At 49.7% G+C, this 19,424-nt stretch overlaps 1 protein-coding gene across 2 annotated transcripts in view; it reads right to left on the minus strand.

The window, feature by feature from the left end:
- The window catches only part of SLC9A3 (solute carrier family 9 member A3), a gene marked incomplete at its 5' end in the record, with an annotated part of 47,212 nt that overhangs the window by 12,317 nt on the left and 15,471 nt on the right, over nt 1-19,424 (minus strand). For both annotated transcript variants that reach the window (XM_080681446.1, XM_080681447.1), the window contains 2 exons: nt 1,623-1,783; nt 5,015-5,317. In XM_080681446.1, the coding sequence (XP_080537572.1) occupies nt 1,623-1,783; nt 5,015-5,317 (464 nt within the window). The remainder of the gene's footprint in view (nt 1-1,622; nt 1,784-5,014; nt 5,318-19,424) is intronic.

Below are 19,424 nucleotides of genomic sequence, written 5' to 3' on the forward strand. Positions count from 1 at the left end.
AACCTTATCCTAGGCCTCGGTTGTGGAGACAGCTGTGTTTTCTGAGCCCGAGCTCCCCTAAACGATGCGCCGGGCTCCACCCCAAGGAGGCCGAGGTGCTCCCTGGGGGGCTGAGGCCCCTCAGGAGGAAACTTCTCTCTGTGCCCCCACGTCTGTGCTCTCCAGGACCCCCAAGGGGGCGGGTGTATAAAACTGTACATACAAACGCAGCCCCACAGGGGCCGTCCGTGCACAGGGATGAGCACACACGTGAAGGCGTTGGGAAGCAGACCTCTGCTTGCCCCGCTTCTTTATGAAAACCCAGGTGGTGGGGAGAGGGGAGAACTCCCTGGCTGCAGTAGGAGTTCCTGCCTCTACAGAGACACAAACGCTCAGGACAGAGGAGCCCAGCCTTGAAGGGCCCGTGCACGGTGTTTCTGATTGAGTCTCGTCTCCAATTAAGTTTAATTCCCTGAGACCATGTCATCTGCTGCAGAGGAATCTGGTGCGGTCTGCCCTTTGGCCCTTCAATCTCCTGAACCCTGAAGGGACATCAGGACGAGGATTTCTTAGCGAAGCCACAGGCACTTTTAGAGCAAACAGGGAATTAATCCCAGGTCCCATTGTGTCTGGGCCCAGGTGGGGGATGGTGGGCTGGGCATGCAGCCAGGCCTCAGACCCTTCCAGGGAGGTCATGGCCCCATTTGGGGGTGGGTTTTGAAAACTTCAAGATGGCCACATGCTGAGACAGCTCCTCACGTTTCAGGAATCTTCCATTCACTGCTCATAGTGTTAACTTGGCCTCTAGCCCCTGCCCACCCAGGGGCCCTGCCCACGTTCCTGGCACCATCTCCCTGAGGGAAAACCACCTTCCTGAGCACACAGTCAGCGTCCCCTGATCCCCCTCCCTAAAAAACGGTGAGATTGTACTTGTTTACGTATGCATTCTCTTCGGAAAATCAGGCAGGAGGGCCCAACTGTGGATCCAAAGTTAAAGACCCCCTGCTCTGGGAACAGAGACTGTGGGATTTCAACAGTCAAACCATCACCTGTGGCCCAGCTGGTGTGGCTCAGTGACTGAGTGTCGACCTATGAACCAGGAGGTCATGGTTCAATTCCCCGTCAGGGCACATGCCTGGGTTGTGGGCTTGATCCTTGGTGTGGGGATGCAGCCGATTAACGATTCTCTCTCATCACTGATCTTTCTCTCTCTCTCTCCCTCTCCCTTCCTCTCTGAAATCAATAAAAATATATGTTTTAAAAATCATCACCCGTGAAAGAATGAAGTGTGTGTGTGGGAGAGGGCAGGGCCGGGGGCGGGGGGGGGGGGGGGGCGGGAAATACTAAGAACTGTGAAGGAATGAATGAAGAAATCGCATTACAACAGCCAGCCTCAGAGTTAGTGGAGGAAAAGGCCCAGCAGAAGGAGCTGGCCTGAGGAATGCCTTGGACCACGAAGCCTTTGGGCTGTTGGGGCCAAGGAGCAGACTCGGGCTCTGTGGGCGACCCCAGCAGGCTCTCCACGTGCCGACTTCACCGAGGGACACGATGATGCCCGGAGAGTAAATAGGGTCCCCCCCGCCCCCCTGACACAGCTTTGAAACGCTTTGTGGCACGGCCAGGACCCTCCCCCGCTCTCTCACCACGGTGACAGCGTCATTCAGCAGTGACTCCCCAAAGACGATGATGAACAGGACTTCGTTGACATGAACCTCCTCAAACACCGCCAGCACAGCCACCGGGTCCACAGCAGCGATCAGGCTGCCGAACAGGAGAAAATCCAACAGCCCGATGTTCAGGTCTCCTGGGAGACAAGCGGGGCATCAGGGAGGACCTAGAGGGCCAGGCGAGTAAGGGTCCCTGCGGCGTCCCCTGGCTACCAGGACCTGGAGAGAAGAGGGGCTATGGGGAGCGGAAGCAGGAGCACATCCTTGGCCTTCCCGGGGCTGCCTCCGGCTGCTGGCCTGGCAGCTGCTGGGCTGGGAACCCTCAGGGCGGGGCCTCTGACTCTTAGGGCTCAGGCTGGCTGGTATGGGAACCTGGGTCAGATGACCAGCCTCCCTCAGGGGCTCCCACAGTCCTCCAAGAAAGGCAGCAGCCCATCCAGAGGAGACTGACCACCCCTGGCTCTCTTCTTCATCTCCCCTTGGGCCTGGCTGACCCCTCCTGGCTGGCTCGCAGTGAGCCCACTGCAGGCAGGTGAGGGGCTCAGGTAGTGCCTGGCCATGAGACATGCCATCAGACCCCGGCCCTGGGGAGTTTGCAGCCTAGGTCAGCGTGAGCACAGATGCAGGGTCATAGGTGCTGGGAAGACATTGGGGGCTTGATAGGGTGGGAGGAGGCCTCCCAGGGAAATGATGTCTCTGCCATGATTGGAACAACCAGGGCGGGCCTAAAGGGAGGTTATGGGTGGGGCAGGCCTCACAGGACCCTGGGAGGGGAACCAGCTGCAGGGGGATGGGGAGAGAGGAGAGAAGGGAGATGGATGGTGCATTTGGGGGTGCTGGGAGGAGAGGAGCAGGGGCTGGAGGGAGGAGGCCTGGAAGGAGTGGGTCCATGTGGAGCCAGCCCCTGCTTCCTTCAGCTGTACGGCTCCTGCCCAGGGGGTTCTTGGGTGCCCTTGGGTGGGGAGATGGTGCTGAAGTGCACTTTCACCCTTTGCAATCCTCCCAGAGTTATCTCCTGTCCCAGATCACCAACAGGCCATGTGCAAACCCCGTTTCCCAGCGACGAGCCCACAACCTCAGGGAGGTGCCTGTGGGTGCCTGTCTGGCTCAGCTGGGCTTGGTTGGAGGAGGGCCTTGGCTGTGGGCCTTCCTGCTGCCTTGTTGGTATTGAGTCCTCTCCCCAGCCAGAGTGGACCCAGGGGCCCAGGAGCCAGTCAGGCCTTGAGAGCAGGAGAGGCCCACCTACAGGGCAAGGACGGTAGAGGGAGGGAGGGAGAGGCTGAACGCTGCCCTGAGTTCTGGGACAGGGGCGTCTGCAGGAGCCCACTCTTCCTCAGGGCCCAGTCGTGCCCCCAGAGCCCTCTCAGGGAAGGTGGTCTCTGCAGAGAGGTTGGTGCCCCAGAGGGAGTTTTCTGTGAGTTCCTAAAGCTTCACAGCCTGACACCAGGATCACTGTCCTGAAGAAGTGACAGCTGTTAAAAGAACTGGCTCCTGGTGAGTTTAAAATGCCCCATTTAGAATGGGGATCATGAGTTTTGCTTTTCCACCCAAGACACTGTCAGTGGGCAGATGTGAGAACACAGTTCTACCTGGGGCTTCCAGACTCACACTCTCCATCCAGGCCATCAATCTGTAAAGGCCTCCCTGAACATCAGCCTCAAGTTGTGGAGGATGCTGACCAACCCAGTGGTACATTCTAGAAGCCAGACACTCATTCCAAGCAGGATGTGACCTGGGGCCTGCCCTCCTCCCTGGTGGGAGAGTCCACCACCCACTGGCCCTGCCAGGACAGTTCTGTGGACTGGACTGTGGGCTCACGGCCGCCAAACTGCGTGTTCTAACCCCTCTTTCCATCCTGGGCAAGAAGACCCGTGGCTTCACCCCCTCAGGGGCATCTCCAACTGCCCGCCCGAGCTTCTGCAGGGCCTGTCCCTGAGCTGGCTCGCCTGGACAGCGACCCAGGACGCCTGGGCTGACCCTTCCTCGGAAGGGTGCGAGGGGCCTTGAGCCACTGGTCTGCACAGATGGATCCTGCCTTCCTAGCTTCGTTGGCTCCAAGCTCTGTGTACCCAGGAGCAGACCAGACATGTTGGCCCCTGGGCACCACTGTGTTCCATGACCTGGGCTACCGCCCAGCCTGACCAGCTGTGTCCTGGGTGCCAGTCACAGGTGTCCCTACTCTAAACTCCGAGACTTCCCCTCTGGGCCCAGCAGCCGGAGCTGGCCATGCCATTTTAGGTATGTCCAAGGTTAGGCATCGCCAACCGTGGTAGGTCTCTCTGGGCTGGGCCTAGGGGGTGGTGCCCACAGTGGGGGGCTTGAGGGAGCACAGCCCCATGGGGTAAGCACCAAGTCCTGCGGTGACAATTGTGCTAGGTGAGGAGATGGGGGACCTTTGGTTCTTCCTTCTCAATGCGTCTCCTCTGTCACCAGGAGGAGATCAGGGGCTCAGCGGGTGCCTGGTGTCAGGTGGTGCGAGGTTCTTCCTTCAATCAGATGGTAAATCGCCAATCTGGGCTCACCCTCAGGAGTCTGGCTTCCATGGAGGAAGTGTGTAAGGTGGGGCTGAGTGCTCAGACAGGCACTTGTGGGTGCCCACACTCACCATCTCACTGCCCTGGTTACCCAGTGCTGGCAGCAAACCTGCAGACCCATGATGCAACAGGGCAGCCGCAGCATCCCCGGACAGAATAGCATGTAGGGCTGTACCATGCAGGCACATCTCTGCAAGGCCTCAGGTGACCCACTGGCCTCACCTGCTCCAGTTTCCCAGAAAGATAATGACCAACACCCGGATGGGTGGGGTGCACCTCACAGGTCCCCCAGGCCAGGGCTGAATTAAATAACCAGACTGCAGGGGAGTAGCTTTGAGTGCATAGAAAGGGTGTGGCCTTTTCTCCAAGGTTTGGGTAGAAAGGATACCCTAACGTTTTGCTTAGGTAGGCATTTATGTGCGCCGGGGGTCTCTGCCAGAGAGGCCTCCTCCTCTCTGCCTGTGAGGGCTCAGGGACAGGGGAGTGGGACTGGACCCCACCTCCCTGCCAAGGGGGAGGGACAGCAGATGGACTATTCCTACCTGCCCAGCCCACTGGCCACCCTGGTCCAACAGGACTTCATTCACAAGCAGGACACATAACCTTGGCCTGGGGATGCTGGGCTGTACATGGACTAGCTAGGTATGCATTCAGCCTCACTTTAAACAAACCAGGAGGGTTCGGTGGACCCACCCGTGACATCTCACTGACCTGAAACACTGCTTTTTAGGTCTGCATTCTGCACCTTGGGCTTTCTTAAATAGGGCTGCCCAGAGCCCGCCCGGCAGAGCCCACCCTGCAGAGCCCGCTAGGTGGACAGGGGTGCCTGCTCACCCATCAGGCCGCTGAGGAAGACGCCATAGAGGGAAAGGCCGGTGGTGGCCGCGTTCCACACGGTGCCGATGACAGCGTACAGCAGGATGGTGCCCAGGTTGCCGAAGAAGAGCCGGTTGGGCATGAAGTAACCGGCGTCCAGCACGATGGGTGGCAGCAGGTAGAAGAAGAAGACGGTGGGCGTGAGTGTGAAGGAGGCGATGTGTTCGGCTGCCCAGACGATGCCGCCCAGCACCAGGCCCACCACGATGAGCAGGGCACTCTCAGGGACCACGCTGGTGACCTTGTGGGACAGGTGGAAGCCTGCAGGGGAGAGGGCGTCAGGGGCCAGGACCCCACGGGAAGGGGCGAGTGGGACCCCACGGGGGAGAGGAGGGAAGGGAACCCCACAAGAGGGGCCATCCGGCGCCATAGGACAGACATGGGCTTGGGAAGCAAGGCCCACATCCAGTCTGTGGACACTTCCCTCTGTCCCACTCAAGTGGCCTGGCGGCCCGGCCAGTCCGCTGTCAGCTGCCCCTCAGGACCTGGCGAGATATACCCTCCTCAGGGGTCTCCCCATCCCTTGCCCAGAGAATGACCCCCTCTCAAGAACAGAGCCTTCTAAGGCCAGGGTCTCCAGGGCTCCCTAAGGAAACTAGCTCACTGCCCACATCCTAGCTTTCCGGGGACCATGGCTAGAGGTCTCCCCACCCACGGCTGGCCCTCGGCCCCTTCGACTCCCTGGGCCATCAACCTTGCCAGGATCTTAGGAGGCGAGGCAGAGGCCCCGCCCGCACAGCCTATTGGAGTCCATTTTCCTTTTGTTCTATTGTAAGACTCAGAAAAAATATGATAATTCCACATTAAGCCCGATTTCAAAACAGCTGGAATGTTGTCAGAAGTGGTGGACTCCTGCTTAAGCAATGTTTGGCATCATTATCGTTTTCATCCACCGAAGTCCTACTTACTGAGAGGCCTTCTCTGAAATTCTGAGGAGTGTTGTCTCCTGAGCTGACAGGATCCCAGTCCCCAGTGGGCAGGAGAGGGAGGCAGAGCTGGGGCACTGTCCCATCCTGGGGAGAATTCTTGGGCGAGGCCGGAGGAGGTGGCTGGCTCGGAGTCTGGGTCCTGCTGGTTCTGATCCAGCCCCACCCCTGCTGTCAGGTTGCCTCACCCCTCCCTGGCCTGTTTCCTCACTTGTAATTAGCAGTCACTGTGGGGGCTCCCCGAGCAAGGAGGTCTCCTGGTCTCACTCCTGCTTCTTCCCTGTGGACAGCCCTCTCCAATCTGGCTAAGGGGCCAAGTGACAGGCCTAGCACAAGACCCTCCGGGTACCAGGGCCTCTGGCCTGTGACCTATGACTACAAGGCCTCCCTGCATGCTTGGTAAGTTCAGGTTTCAGCGGGTAGAGGCAGAATGGGCTATGCTGCTGGGACCTGAGGACCCATTAGGGGTCCTGCTCACACGCCTGCAGGTCCTCCAAGAGCCCCAGCCAGCTGCACATCTTGCATTCTGATCAGGTCCTGCTTTCCCCTCTGGTATATCACACACACACACACACACACACACACACACACACACGTCGGGTGGAGGCAGCATCTCTTCGCCCCACCCCAGCAGAGCCGCGCAGGAAGCCCACAGAGGGAGTTCCCACCTTCATGGAGAAACCTGAAGGCCCAGGAGGCTGGCGCCTGGATGTGACCACATGCCTGAGGACAGGTCATGAGTGGCACCACAGGGTGACCACCTGAGGGAGAGAGGTTGCTTCTGAATGCTGAGGGCCGGGTTCCTGGAGATCCGCGGGCCCTGCCTGGCTGCTCAGCAGAACAACATCCTGGCCTCACCAGAGTGTACAGGCTCACAGCCCCTGCAGGGAGTTCTCCCTGAGCTTGGGCGGGCCCTCATGAGGGTGAGAAAGGAGGCGTCCAGCAAGGCTACCTCGGGCCCAGCTCTGCTCCCACACGGCAGCGTCGAGAGCCCCCATCCTCCCTCGGCAGCAGCTGGCCTCCGGATCCTCGCACATGGCTAGGCAAGGGCACAGCGAGGTCGTCTCTTCCTGAGACAACATGCTCCACCTGCCCTGGGCCCTGGGACGTTGGGGCTGCCCTCTGCTTTGGGAAGAGACCTGGAAGGCCTTGCCCTCCCTGTGGCTTGTGGCCCTGACATCCGAACACATTCGGCAGCACAAGAACCCTCTGCAGGGCCCAGGGTCCCACTCCAGACACCAGACTCAGCAGGTTCTGGGCCGCCCTGGAGTCTGCTTTCTAACGGGTCTCAGGGCCCCTCCCTGGTGGACTCTAGAAAGGATTGAGGCACGTGTCCCTCCATCCGGACTCTCCCTAACTGTTTATTAATGTCCAGAGAGAGTTGAGCTGATGGTCTTCTCTTCTTTCCTAACAGACTTGGTATCCAGGAGATGGGTGTACAAGGCCAGTGGTCCCTGCCTCTGTCTGGCCCTGCTTCTCTGTCCTCAACTGGGCCACTGGGGAGGAAATGCCTTTCTCTGGCGTGGGGGTGACATCCTCTCCTGCCCCCAGGAGCCTCAAGCCAGCGGTGTTTGGGCCACCCTCCTGAAGGCGCTAGCTGCATTCACCATTCATAGAAGTCGCTGTTTTCTATAAAATGCATGTTTTCTGTCCTTCTTCCTGTCCTGGCCAGGCTATCGCAGAGGCTGTATTGGTGGCAGCCTCCTCGCTCGGTCCTGTTCCCTTTTACAGCCCAGCAAAGTTCCCACAGCAGCTGGGAGGCTGGGAGCTCGGTGCCCTGTAGGCCTCTTGGAAGACAGAAGCCAGTGACCAAAAGACATAGCACCGAGGGTCACATGGCTCAGGGCCAGACTTGGGGGGCACGGAGTGACCTCTGAACTCTGGAAGGCCCCTTGCTGAGGAGGCAGCCAGGGATCTCCAGAGCTGGCTCAGGTTATGTGGTCAGGCCCTAGTGTTTAGTCACAATCTCTCCAAAACTGGAGATGCACCACGGATCATGAGCACTGTGCATTTACCTCTGACAGAGGCAGGGCCAGTGGGGTGGGAAGGTGCCCAGGGACCAGGCTTCTCCTTAAAAACAACAAACTTTGCACTTTAGGAACAGGAAGTCCTGCCGGCACCATCGGCTAATCCTTGGCCGCATTCCTGTATGGCAGCTGGTTACTACACAATCTTATTAATTTGGGAAATGAGAGGGTGAGAGAGAGGCCAGCTTCAGAGCAGATGCTCTTGCTCAGAAGTCACCCCGAAAACCCACAGAAGAAAACAATGTGACCTTTTCACTCACAGAGAAAGAAACGTGCCCACACACAGTGCGTGTGCACAGGCACTTGTTCCTGAACTTCTGCCGTCAGCGCTGGGTGCACTCTGTGAGGGTGGGATCCTGGGAGTGGGTGCATTAAACTGGAGGGCTCACCTGAGTGGAAGTGCCTGTCACATCTGCCCACAGTGGGGGGCAGGGGGTTCTGTCTTCATCCCGGGTAGGTGAGAAACAGCACCACCACCCCGGGAGATTCCATCTAACTTCTCTTCAAGTTTTGGGGACCATTCTTTCCTTTTCTGTGACCTGTTTCTTCACAGCATTTGTTCCCAACTTCACGATTTCTCAAGCTGGGTTTCGCCTTCTCCCGTTTGCAGACGGCTAACCTACCCGCCGCTGCCTGTGTTGTGGGGTTGTGTCCTGAGGCTGCTTCTGGGCTCTGCGTGGTGTGAGGAGGAAAGGCAGATCAGCTGCTTTTCTTACTTAGGTCACCTGTGCGCGTCACCTGCCGGCTTGTTGTTTCCTGTCTGGTGATCAGAAGAAATTTTTCCATCCTTGAGAACATCCATGTAGCAAGGATACCTCTCAAGGCTGATTTTCCTTCTTTCCCCTCATATTGGGGAAATGATTCTTTTCAGCTGCAATTTCCGTCCACTTCAATGCTCGGCCTCTTGTGCCTGGTTTATCTTTCTGGCTTGGGGACTGGGGGGTGGAGGGGGGTCCGTCTGAGGTTGTCTGGGTTCCCCATTTTCACCCAGATCTCAGGGTCTCTGGTTGATGGGATTTCTTCTCGAGCATGTCTTGCCAGACTGGGACAGGTTAGGCCCGCGGGCGGCTCTCCTCAAATCCCATGACCCCTCTCAGACGGCAGGCTGCATTGTAATGAGCTAATTAAACTGAAGCCTCGATTGGCTTAAAGTGGCTATTTGCTAGTGGTTTAGCAATTAAGCACATAATGGGCATTTTAGGAATAAGAAAGCCAAGTTCTGGCTCCAAGTGCCCTGCGGCATCGTTCCTACTGCTGATGGCGAGGCTCTCCGGCCAGAACCGGGCCTGGCCACCGTGGCATGGTCCTCGGACACAGGCGGACTCGGCTCTTGGTCAGGACCCCAATTGCTGCAGGCCACACACTTCCTGCCTGCGCATTACCAGGATGGGGTAATAATGCTCATGTCGCAGGGTTATTGTGAACATTTACCGAGGTGATGGGGTGGAGGTGACTGCAGCACCGCACACATGAGCCTTTCTTTCCTTTCTGCACTCTCTGTCCATGCCCGCAGCCCCGTGTGAGCGAAGGTGGGGAGAACACTCACCCATGCTTGTGTAGCAACCTCCAGTCCAACAGCTTTGTCACCCCCACCACCTCGGGCAGCGTGGTCTTCTGGGGATGCTTGCAAAGAGGGCGCCAGGTGGCAGGACACAGAGTGGTCAGGTTAGGGGCTCCAGGCTCTTGCCCTGCTCCTCACCACCGTCCTCATCACCAGAAGACCCAGCACTTCAGTCCAGGCTGTAGGAACCACGTGATTGGGTGGGCGTGGCTACCTGGACACTCATGGCAGTGGGAAGAGCCTCAGTTCCCTCCCAGCCTTTGTTCTCTTTATGTCCGAAGACACAAGGGACCAGCAGGCATGTGTGAGCAGTAACCTGGCCGCCTCCTCTGGACCCACAGCTGTGGGCTCCACATCGGGCCTGTCCAAGGCCTGAGCCGCGAACACAGTGAAAGGCCCAGGATCCCACGTCCACGCACTACCAGAGTGGCCTGGATTGGGAAGTGGGCAATGGTGTAACCTTATGCATCAAAACTCCGGGTTTGCTGGGGAGGAGGCCAGACCCTTTCAGCTGGAAGGGCGGAGGAGCTGTGCTTTGTGCGCCTCGTGGTGTGTCACGGGCAGAGCGCCATCCAGCTGGACGTCACCCTGCGTGCCGACACTGGCAGCCACAGCCCGAGGCACTGCTCCCTGCACACCTCAAACACTTCCTTCCTTGGCAGCAATACCCCGGTGTAAACTCCAACTCGACAAACACTAACATGTACTCCCAAGGCCGACAGCAAGGAGCGATCATGACAGTGAGAGGCAACATGGGAGCCTCTGTACAGGACAAAATCAAAGTGCGCCAAGGACACGGGACCACCAGACAGCAGAGCGAGGCCCGCCGGGTCCAGAGCTCCCCTGCTGGGGCAGGTGTCTTCCAACAAGGAACCTGAACAAAGTGACTTCCAAGCCCACAGGTAACTGATTGCCAAGACCAGAGAGTTACAGCTAATTAAGTGCAAACAGCAGGGCCACAGGGAGGTAACGACAGGGGACACACACTTTTAGTTCTAATTACAATCTCTGACCAATGTCAAAGGTCAGAAGGCATTGGCCAGCCAGCCAGCCATTTCCTCGGTACAGAGCTGGCAGCGAGGGGCTCAGGAAGGCCATTGCTGATGGGTGTCATGCCCGCCGAGACACAGCCTGGCCCTCATCCTGGGTCAGGCCCTGCGTGGTTGCCGCCTCCCAGGATCTCTCCACAAGATTTCAGCTGAGTCCACGCAAATGCAGCAGCACAGTAAATCCTCTGGTTTTACTTTAACGTGTGTAAGCCTGGTAAATTAACCCTGTGGACAAGCTAACCAGAGCAAACAGTAACACCTTTGTAGAAGGATGGGAAGCACTGGGGACCCACATCGCTTGGAGGAGGAACAGGTAAGGGTTGGACCTGAAATGCCACACTCAGGTAACACAGACACACACACACACACACACACACACAGATATAACATGAACACACATAGACCCAGACAGATACACACACAGACACAGACACACAGACACATCAGACACACTCACAGACACAGATACACATATATGTGGGTCCCCAGCATTAACTCTACAGACAAGGTACAGGGTCCCCTCAGCACTGCTCCAGGACAGGGGCTGGCTCTGTACCCACTCCCCACCAGTCTGCTCCTCTCTGACCTCCACGCACCGGCTGTGCTCACTCGGCACCCTGTGAGGAATTATAGTAAATGTGTCAGCCGAGTCCAGGGCAGGAGGCAATGATATTTATAGTGTCCGCAAATATTATCTAACTGACCTCACACCTCCTGCCAGAAAGGATGTTCCAGATGAGTGCTCTGAGGTCACCGTCAGACGAAGCAGAGTGAGACCCTGGCCTCTTGCTGGGGAGGGCTAGAGAGGGAGCCCTTGTCCCCTGGCAGGTGTGCACTGGCAGGTAGGGAGGTGGCTGCTTCCTGCACCACGTGCACAGGGCTTGGAGGGCTGGCCCTTCTGCTCACAAACCACAAGTGTTTTAAACATCGCATGTTTACAAAACTCAAGCAATCTTTGTCAACTTTTAAATTAAAAAATGAAAATTGTTAGTGCCTTCCTATGAAAGCAGTAGATGCCAGTTCTGAGCCATTGTGAGCAACAGACATGAGGACGATGGAAGGGCTGGCCTCTCCATTTGTCTGTCCTTCATGTCCGACAGACAGGGAGACCCTGCATCCCTTCATCACGAACACTGAGGAGCCCAGAAAGTCAGGTGTATCGGTTACTAATGCGGATTTTTTTCAATAGATGGAGTTACACACATGCTGATATATATGCGATTTGATATGTATGCTATTTTGTTGTATTGACAGCAAGCTTCAAAACTTCATATGCCATATTTTCTGAAGGTGTTAACATCATAAATATTTTTATGCTTAAAAATGTCGAATTTCGGCCCTAGCCGGTTTGGCTCAGTGGATAGAGCATCGGCTTGTGGACTGAAGGGTCCCAAGTTCGATTCCAGTCAAGGGCACATGCCCAGGTTGCAGGCTCGATCCCCAGTAGGGGGCATGCAGGAGGCAGCCAGTCAATGATTCCCTCTCATCATTGGTGTTGCTATCTCTCTCTCCTTCTCTTCTTCCTCTCTGAAATCAATAAAAATATATTTTTTTAAAAAAAAGTCAAATTTCGTGCCAAAAAAAAGAGCATTTGTGGGAAGTTTTAATTCATTACTTTATTTTGAAGAAAAGTGCTGCTGAAAGTTATCATATACTTCGGGAAGCTTATGGTGACCATGCTCCATCTCAAGATACATGTGAACACTGGTTTAAATGCTTTAAAAGTGATGATTTCAATGTGAAAGACAAAGAACGTCCAGATCAACCAAAAAAGTTTGAAGACCAACTATTACAAGCATTATTGGATGAAGATGTGTGTCAAACTGAAAAACAACTTGCAGAAAGATTAAACGTTGCTCAGCAAACAATTTCCAATCGTTTACAAGCAATGGAAAAGATTTTAAAGGAAGGAAAATGGGTGCCACATCAATTGAACGAAAGACAAATGGAAAACCAAAAAGTCATCAGTAAAATGTTGCTTCAATGGCATGAAAGAAAGTCTTTTTTTGCATCAAATTGTGACTGGCGATGAAAAGTGGATTTATTTTGAGAATCCCAAATGCACAAAATCATGTGTTAATCCAGGTCAACCATCAACATCGACTGAAAGGCCAAATCACTTTGAAAGAAGACAAGGCTCTGCGTTTGGTGGGATCAGGAAGGTGTGGTGTATTATGAGCTTGTAAAACCAGGTGAAACCATTAATACTGATTGCTACCGACAACAAATAATCAATTTGAACCACGCTTTGATCGTAAAACAACCATAATAGGCCAGAAGACACGGCAAAGTAATTTTGCTTCATGATAACGCACCATCACACACTTTAAAACCAGTTAAAAACATGTTAAAAGATCTTGCCTGGGACATATTAACCCACCCGCCGTATACAGCAGACCTTGCTACTTGAGATTACCACTTGTTCTGATCGATGGCACACGCACTTTCTGAGCAGCACTTCAAAATGTACAAAGAAGTGGAAAACTGGGTCTCTAAGTGGTTTGCCTCAAAACAAGAAAACTTCTTTTGGGACGGTATCCACAAATTACCTGAAAGATGGGGAAATGTGTAGCTAGCGATGGACATTCCTTTGAATAGAGCACTTTTGATGTTTCCTTGAAATTATTGTATTTTCTTTGATTACAAAATCCGCATTATTAACTGGTACACCTAAGCCTAGGGGATGTGCAGGAGGCAGCCTATCAATGATTCTCTCTCATTGTTAATGTTTCTATCTCTCTCTCCCTCTCCCTTCCTCTCTGAAATCAATAAAAATATATTTTTAAATAAAAAAATTGTGCTTAAGGATGTAAAGGAAAACATAATAAATTCACAAACTGTAAATCTTAGCAGTGTAATAGAACAGGGATGGGCACATTTTTCCTAGGGTTCAAGATGGCAGCAGCATAAGAGGACATTGAATTCACTCCCTCCCACAAGCACACTGAAATACACATGTATATAGAAAGAAATTTCTTCTGAGAGATAATTGAGGGAGGAGTGAATAGCCTTTGAATAACAAATGAGAGAAACAGACCAAATAGAGAAGACCTGGAAATTGTGGAAGCTCTCTGGGAGCTGCGGGAATTCTCCAGGGTGGAAGGTGCCAGTGAGGACCATTGCTTATGTCCCTCTCCACCTTGACAAGGAGGGAGGGGGGCTACTCAGGTGCTTTGGCCTACCTACAAGATCACAGTAGCATATTCCCAGCCACACTGCTCAGAGCCCATTTCTGCTCTGATTAAAGGGAGCAAGCAGGATCAACAGGTGTCACAACATGCACCTGGCCTCCTTGCCCAGAGGTGCTCCAGCCCAACAAGCCAGTGCCCCAGGCTCTGTGGGCTCCTGTCAGGCTCCAATCAGCCTGCCAAAAACCCTCAGCACACACAGCCTTCACAGAAGTTGCTTCCATACAAGGCCACTTTTTTTAAGACTCGGAGAGAGCTATTTTGTCTAATTCATATAATCAAACTTAGAAAGCCAGACAAAATGAAAAGTCAGAAACATATCTCTCAAATGAAGGAAGAAAAATCCCCAGGAAAAATATCTTAAGCCAACAGAGATAAGAAATTTGCCTGATAATGAATTTAAAGAAATGGTCATAAGGATTCTCACCAAAATTGAGCAGAATAAAGGAACTTAGGGAACACTTCAACAAAGAGTGAGGAAGTATAATAAAGAACCAAGCAGAGCTGAAGAATATAATAACTGAGGTGAAAAATTCTCTAACAGAAGAACAAATCAGCAACCTGGAAGACAGACCAGTGGAACCAACCAATCAGAATAGCAACAAGAAAAGGGAATTTTAAAAAATTAGGGTAGTTTAAGGGACCTCAGAGATGGCATCAAGTATGCAAACATTTGCATTATAGGGATTCCAGAAGGAGAAGAAAAAAGGAAGGAACAGAAACTTTATTTAAAGAAATAAATAGCTGAAAACTTTCTTAACTTAGGGAAAGAAACAGAAATCCAGGTCTAGGAAGCACAGTGAGTTCCAAACAAAATGAAAGCAAAGAGACCCACACTAAGACATATTGTCATTAAAATGGCAAAAGTTAAAAATAAAGAGACAATTTTGAAGGCAGCAAGAGAAAAATGACTAGGTATATACAAAGGAAACTGCAGGCTATCAGTTGATTTCTCAGAAGCAACAGTTATAGGCCAAAAGGGAGTGACACAAAAGGAACCTACAACCTAGAATAATTTACCCAGCAAGGTTATCACTCAAAATTGAAGGAGAGATAAAGAGTTTCCCGGACAAACAAAAGCTAAAGGAATTCCTTACCATTAAACCAGCTTTGCAAGAAATGGTAAAGGGTATTCTTTAAGCAGAAAAGAAAAGGCTATAATCAGAAATAAGAAAATATGAGAAAGAAAAAATTCTCACAGATAAAGCCAAATATTTCATAAGTTCAGTGAATCAGATATTAAAAATACCTACTATAAAGACAAAAGTTCCAAAAATCAACTGAAACTACAATAAGTAGTTAGGAGATTCACAAAACAAAAAGATCTAAAATATGATATCGGAAGCATAAAGCATAGATGGGGGAGTAAAAATGTAGTACTTTTACTACCACATGCGTAAACAAAACAAAACACCAAAGATAACCAGGAAACCACAGGGGAAGATTTGAAGGGAAGAAAAGAACAGAGAGCTACAAAAATAACCCCAAACAATTATCAAAATGGTGCCCTGGCCGGTGTGGCTCAGTTGGTTGAGCATTGTCCCTTGCACCAAAAAGTCACTGGTTCGATTCCCAGTCAGGGCACATTCCCAGGTTGTAGGTTTGGTCCCCAGTTCGGCTGCATATGGGAGGTAACCAATATCTTACATCGATATTTGTTTCCCTCTCCCTCTTCCTCTCTCTAAAAAAAAAAAAAAAAAAAATCAATAAAAATATTAAAAAACAACAGCAAAATGGCAGTTAAGTACATACTTAATAATTACATTAGATGTAGATAAATTAAATGTGCCAATTAAAAGACATAGACTGAATAGATTTAAAATAATGACCCATTTATATGCCTACAAGACACTCACTTCAAATGGAAAGACACACACAGATACACAGAATGAAAGTGAAGGGATAGAAAAAGACATCCCATACAAATAGAAGTGAAAAGAAAGCAGGAGTAGCAATACTCATATCAGACAAAATAGACTTTTTTTTTTAAATATATTTTATTGATATTTTACAGAGAGGAAGGGAGAGGGATAGAGAGCTAGAAACATCGATGAGAGAGAAACATCGATCAGCTGCCTCCTGCACACCCCCCACTGGGGATGTGCCCGCAACCAAGGTACATGCCCCTGACCGGAATCGAACCCGGGACCCTTCAGTCCACAGGCCGACGCTCTATCCACTGAGCCAAACCAGTTTCGGCAGACAAAATAGACTTTAAAACAATTAAAAAAAAAAAAACAAACAAGACCAAAAAAGGACATTACCTAATTATAAAGGGATTAATCCAAGTAGAGGATATAACAATCATAAATATCTAGGAATCCTACAGAGAAGCACCTAAATATATAAAGCAAGTATTAGTAGACATAAAGGAAGAAATTCACACTAATACAAGAACAGTAGGGCATTTTAATAACCCACTCACATCAGTGGACAGATCATCCAGACAGAAAAATTAATAAGGAAATAATGGCCCCCAAATGTCACATTAGACTAGATCAACTTAAAAGACATTTATAGAACATTTCATTAAAAAACTACAAAATACACATTTTTTAAAGTGCACATGGAACATTCTTCAGGATAGATCATATATTAGTCCACAAACAAACCTCAATAAATTCAAGCAGACTGAAATCATATCAAGCATCTTTCCTGACCACAATAACATGAAACTAGAAATCAACTACAGGAAGAAAACTAGAAAAAAACACACAAATATGTGGAGGCCAAACAACTTGCTAGGATACCAACAATCAATGGATCAAAAGGTAAAGCAAAGCAGGAAGTGAAAACTATCTTGAGACAAATGAAAACGAAAACACAATTTTCCAAATTTTATGGTATGTAGTAAAAGTAGTTCTAAGAAGGAAGTTAAAGCTATATAGGCCTATCTCAAAAAGCAGGACAAATTCCAAAAAGTAAAAAACTTTGAACCTAAAGAAAGTAGAAAAAGAAGAATAAACAAAACCCAAAGTAAACAGCAGGAAGGAAATAATGAAAACCAGAGCAATCAAACAAGAAAAAGACGTAAAAGTCATCCAAATTGGAAAGGAAGAAGTAAAACTCTCATTATTTGCAAATGACATGACATATATAGAAAACCCTAAAGACTCCACCAAAAAACTATTAGAACTAATAAGTGAATTCAGTAAAGTTGCAGGGTAAAAAATCAATATACAGAAATCTGTTTGTTGCATTTCTGTGTATCATAATAAATGATCAAAAGGAGAAATTAAGAAAACAACCCCATTTATAATTGCATCAAAAAGCATAAATACTCACTAATAATCTGAGAGATGCAAATCAAAATGACGTACCATCTCACACCTGTCAGAATGGCTATCATCAACAAATCAACAAACGACAAGTGCTGGTGAGGTTGCAGAGAGAAAGGAGTCCTCTTGTACTGCTGGTGGGAATGCAGACTGGTGTAGCCACTGTGGGAAACAGTATGAAGTTTCCTCAAAATATTAAAAATGGAACTTCCATTTGACCCAGTAATCCCACTTCTAGGCATATATCCCAAGAAAACAGAAACACCACTCAGAAAGGATATATGCACCTCTATGTTCATAGCAGCACAATTTACAATAGCTAAGATTTGGAAACAGCCTAAGTGCCCATCAGCAGATGAGTGGATTAGAAAACTGTGGCACATCTACACAATGGAAAACTACGCTGCTATAAAAAAGGAGGAATTCTTACCATTTGCAACAGCATGGATGGAACTGGAGAGCATTATGCTAAGTGAAATAAGCCAGTCAGAGAAAGATAAACATCACATGATCTCACTCATTTGTGGAATATAATGAATAACATAAACTGATGAACAAAAATAGTAGCATTGAATAGACAGTCCAACCTATGAGGGAAGGCAGGGGGTGAGGGGATAAGAGACCAACCAAAGGACTTGTATGCATACATATGAGCATTACTAATGGATACAGACAGTAGGGGGGTGAGGGCATGTGCTGGGGGTGGGAGCGGCCAGGGAGAGGTCAATGCGGTGGGGGAAGGAGACTCATGTAATACTTTAAACAATAAAGAATTTAAATTTTTAAAAAATGGGGAAAAAAGCATAAATACCTAGGAATAAATTTAACTGAAGAGGTGAAAGATCTATACTCTGAAAACTATAAGACACTGAAGAATGAAATTAAAGAGGATATAAATAAATGGAAGACTATACCTGGCTCAATGATTGACAGCATTAATATTGTTAAAATGTCCTAAATACTTAAAGCAATATACAGATTCAATGCAATCTCTATTAAAATACTAATGGTGCCCCTGCCAGGTGGCTCAGTTGATTGGAGTGTTGTCCCATATACCAAAAACGTTTGGGGGTTCGATTCCAGGTCAAGGCACATACCTAGGATTTGGGTTTGATCACCGGTTGGGGCAAACGTGGAGGGCAGCTGATGGATGTTTTGCTCTCATATCGATGTTTCTTTTTCTTTCCCTTTTTCTCTCTCTCTTTCTCTCTCAAAAAATCAAACATATCCTTGGGTGAGGATTAAAAAAATACAACAACAATGGCATTCTCTGAGAATTAGAACAAGTAATCCTAAAATTTACATGAAATCACAGAAGACCCAGCATAGCCAAAAAAAAAAAAAAAAAAAAACACTCAGAAAGAACCAAGTGGTAGGTATCAAGCTCCCAGATTTCAAATTATATTACAAACCTACAATAATTAAAGCAATATGGGACTGGCATAAAAGCAGATATATAGATCAGTGGATCAGAATAAAGAGCCCAGAAATAACTCCTCACTTATATGGTCCATGAACCTATTACAAAGCAGGCAAGGAAATACAACGGAGTAAAGACAGTTTCTTCAATAAGTGGTGCTGGGAAAACTAGACAGATACATGCAAAAAAAGAAATTGAACCACGTTCTTATATTATATATAAAAATAAACTCAAAATGGATTAAAGATTTAAATGTAAGACTTGAAACCATAAAACTCCTAGAAAAAAACAGGCAGCAAACTCTTTGATATCTGTCTTAGCAATATTGCTTTTGGATATGTCTCCTCGGGCAAGGGAAACAAACAAACAAACAAATTAAAAATGGGACTTACTCAAACTAAAGAGTTCTGCCCAGTGAAGGAACCCATCAACAAAACAAGAAGACAACCTACCAAATGGGAGAAGATATTCACCAATGATACATCTGATAAGGGGTTACTATCCAAAATATATAAAGAACTCATACAACTCAACACCAAAAATAAATTTAAAAAATCTGTTTAAAAAATGGACAGAGAACCTGAATAGATATTTCTCCAGAGCCTATGGCCAGTAGACATATGAAAAGATGCTCAACGTCACTACACATCAGAAAAAATGTAAATCAAAACCACAATGAGCCCTAGCCAGTATTCTCAGTGGTTGGAGCATTGGCCTGCACCCTGAAGGGTCGTGGGTTCGATTCCCCGTCAAGGACACGTGCCTGGGTTGCAGTTTCGATCTCCGGTCCCCATTGGGGCCTTGCAGGAGGCAACCAATCCCTGTGTCTCTTTCACATTGGTGTTTCTCTCTCACAATCAATGGAAAAAAATACCTTCAAGTGAGGATTAACAACAAAAAAACACCCACAATGAGATAA

Source organism: Plecotus auritus (genome assembly GCF_963455305.1).
Source record: "Plecotus auritus genome assembly, chromosome: 7".
Taxonomy (NCBI): Eukaryota; Metazoa; Chordata; class Mammalia; order Chiroptera; family Vespertilionidae; genus Plecotus; species Plecotus auritus.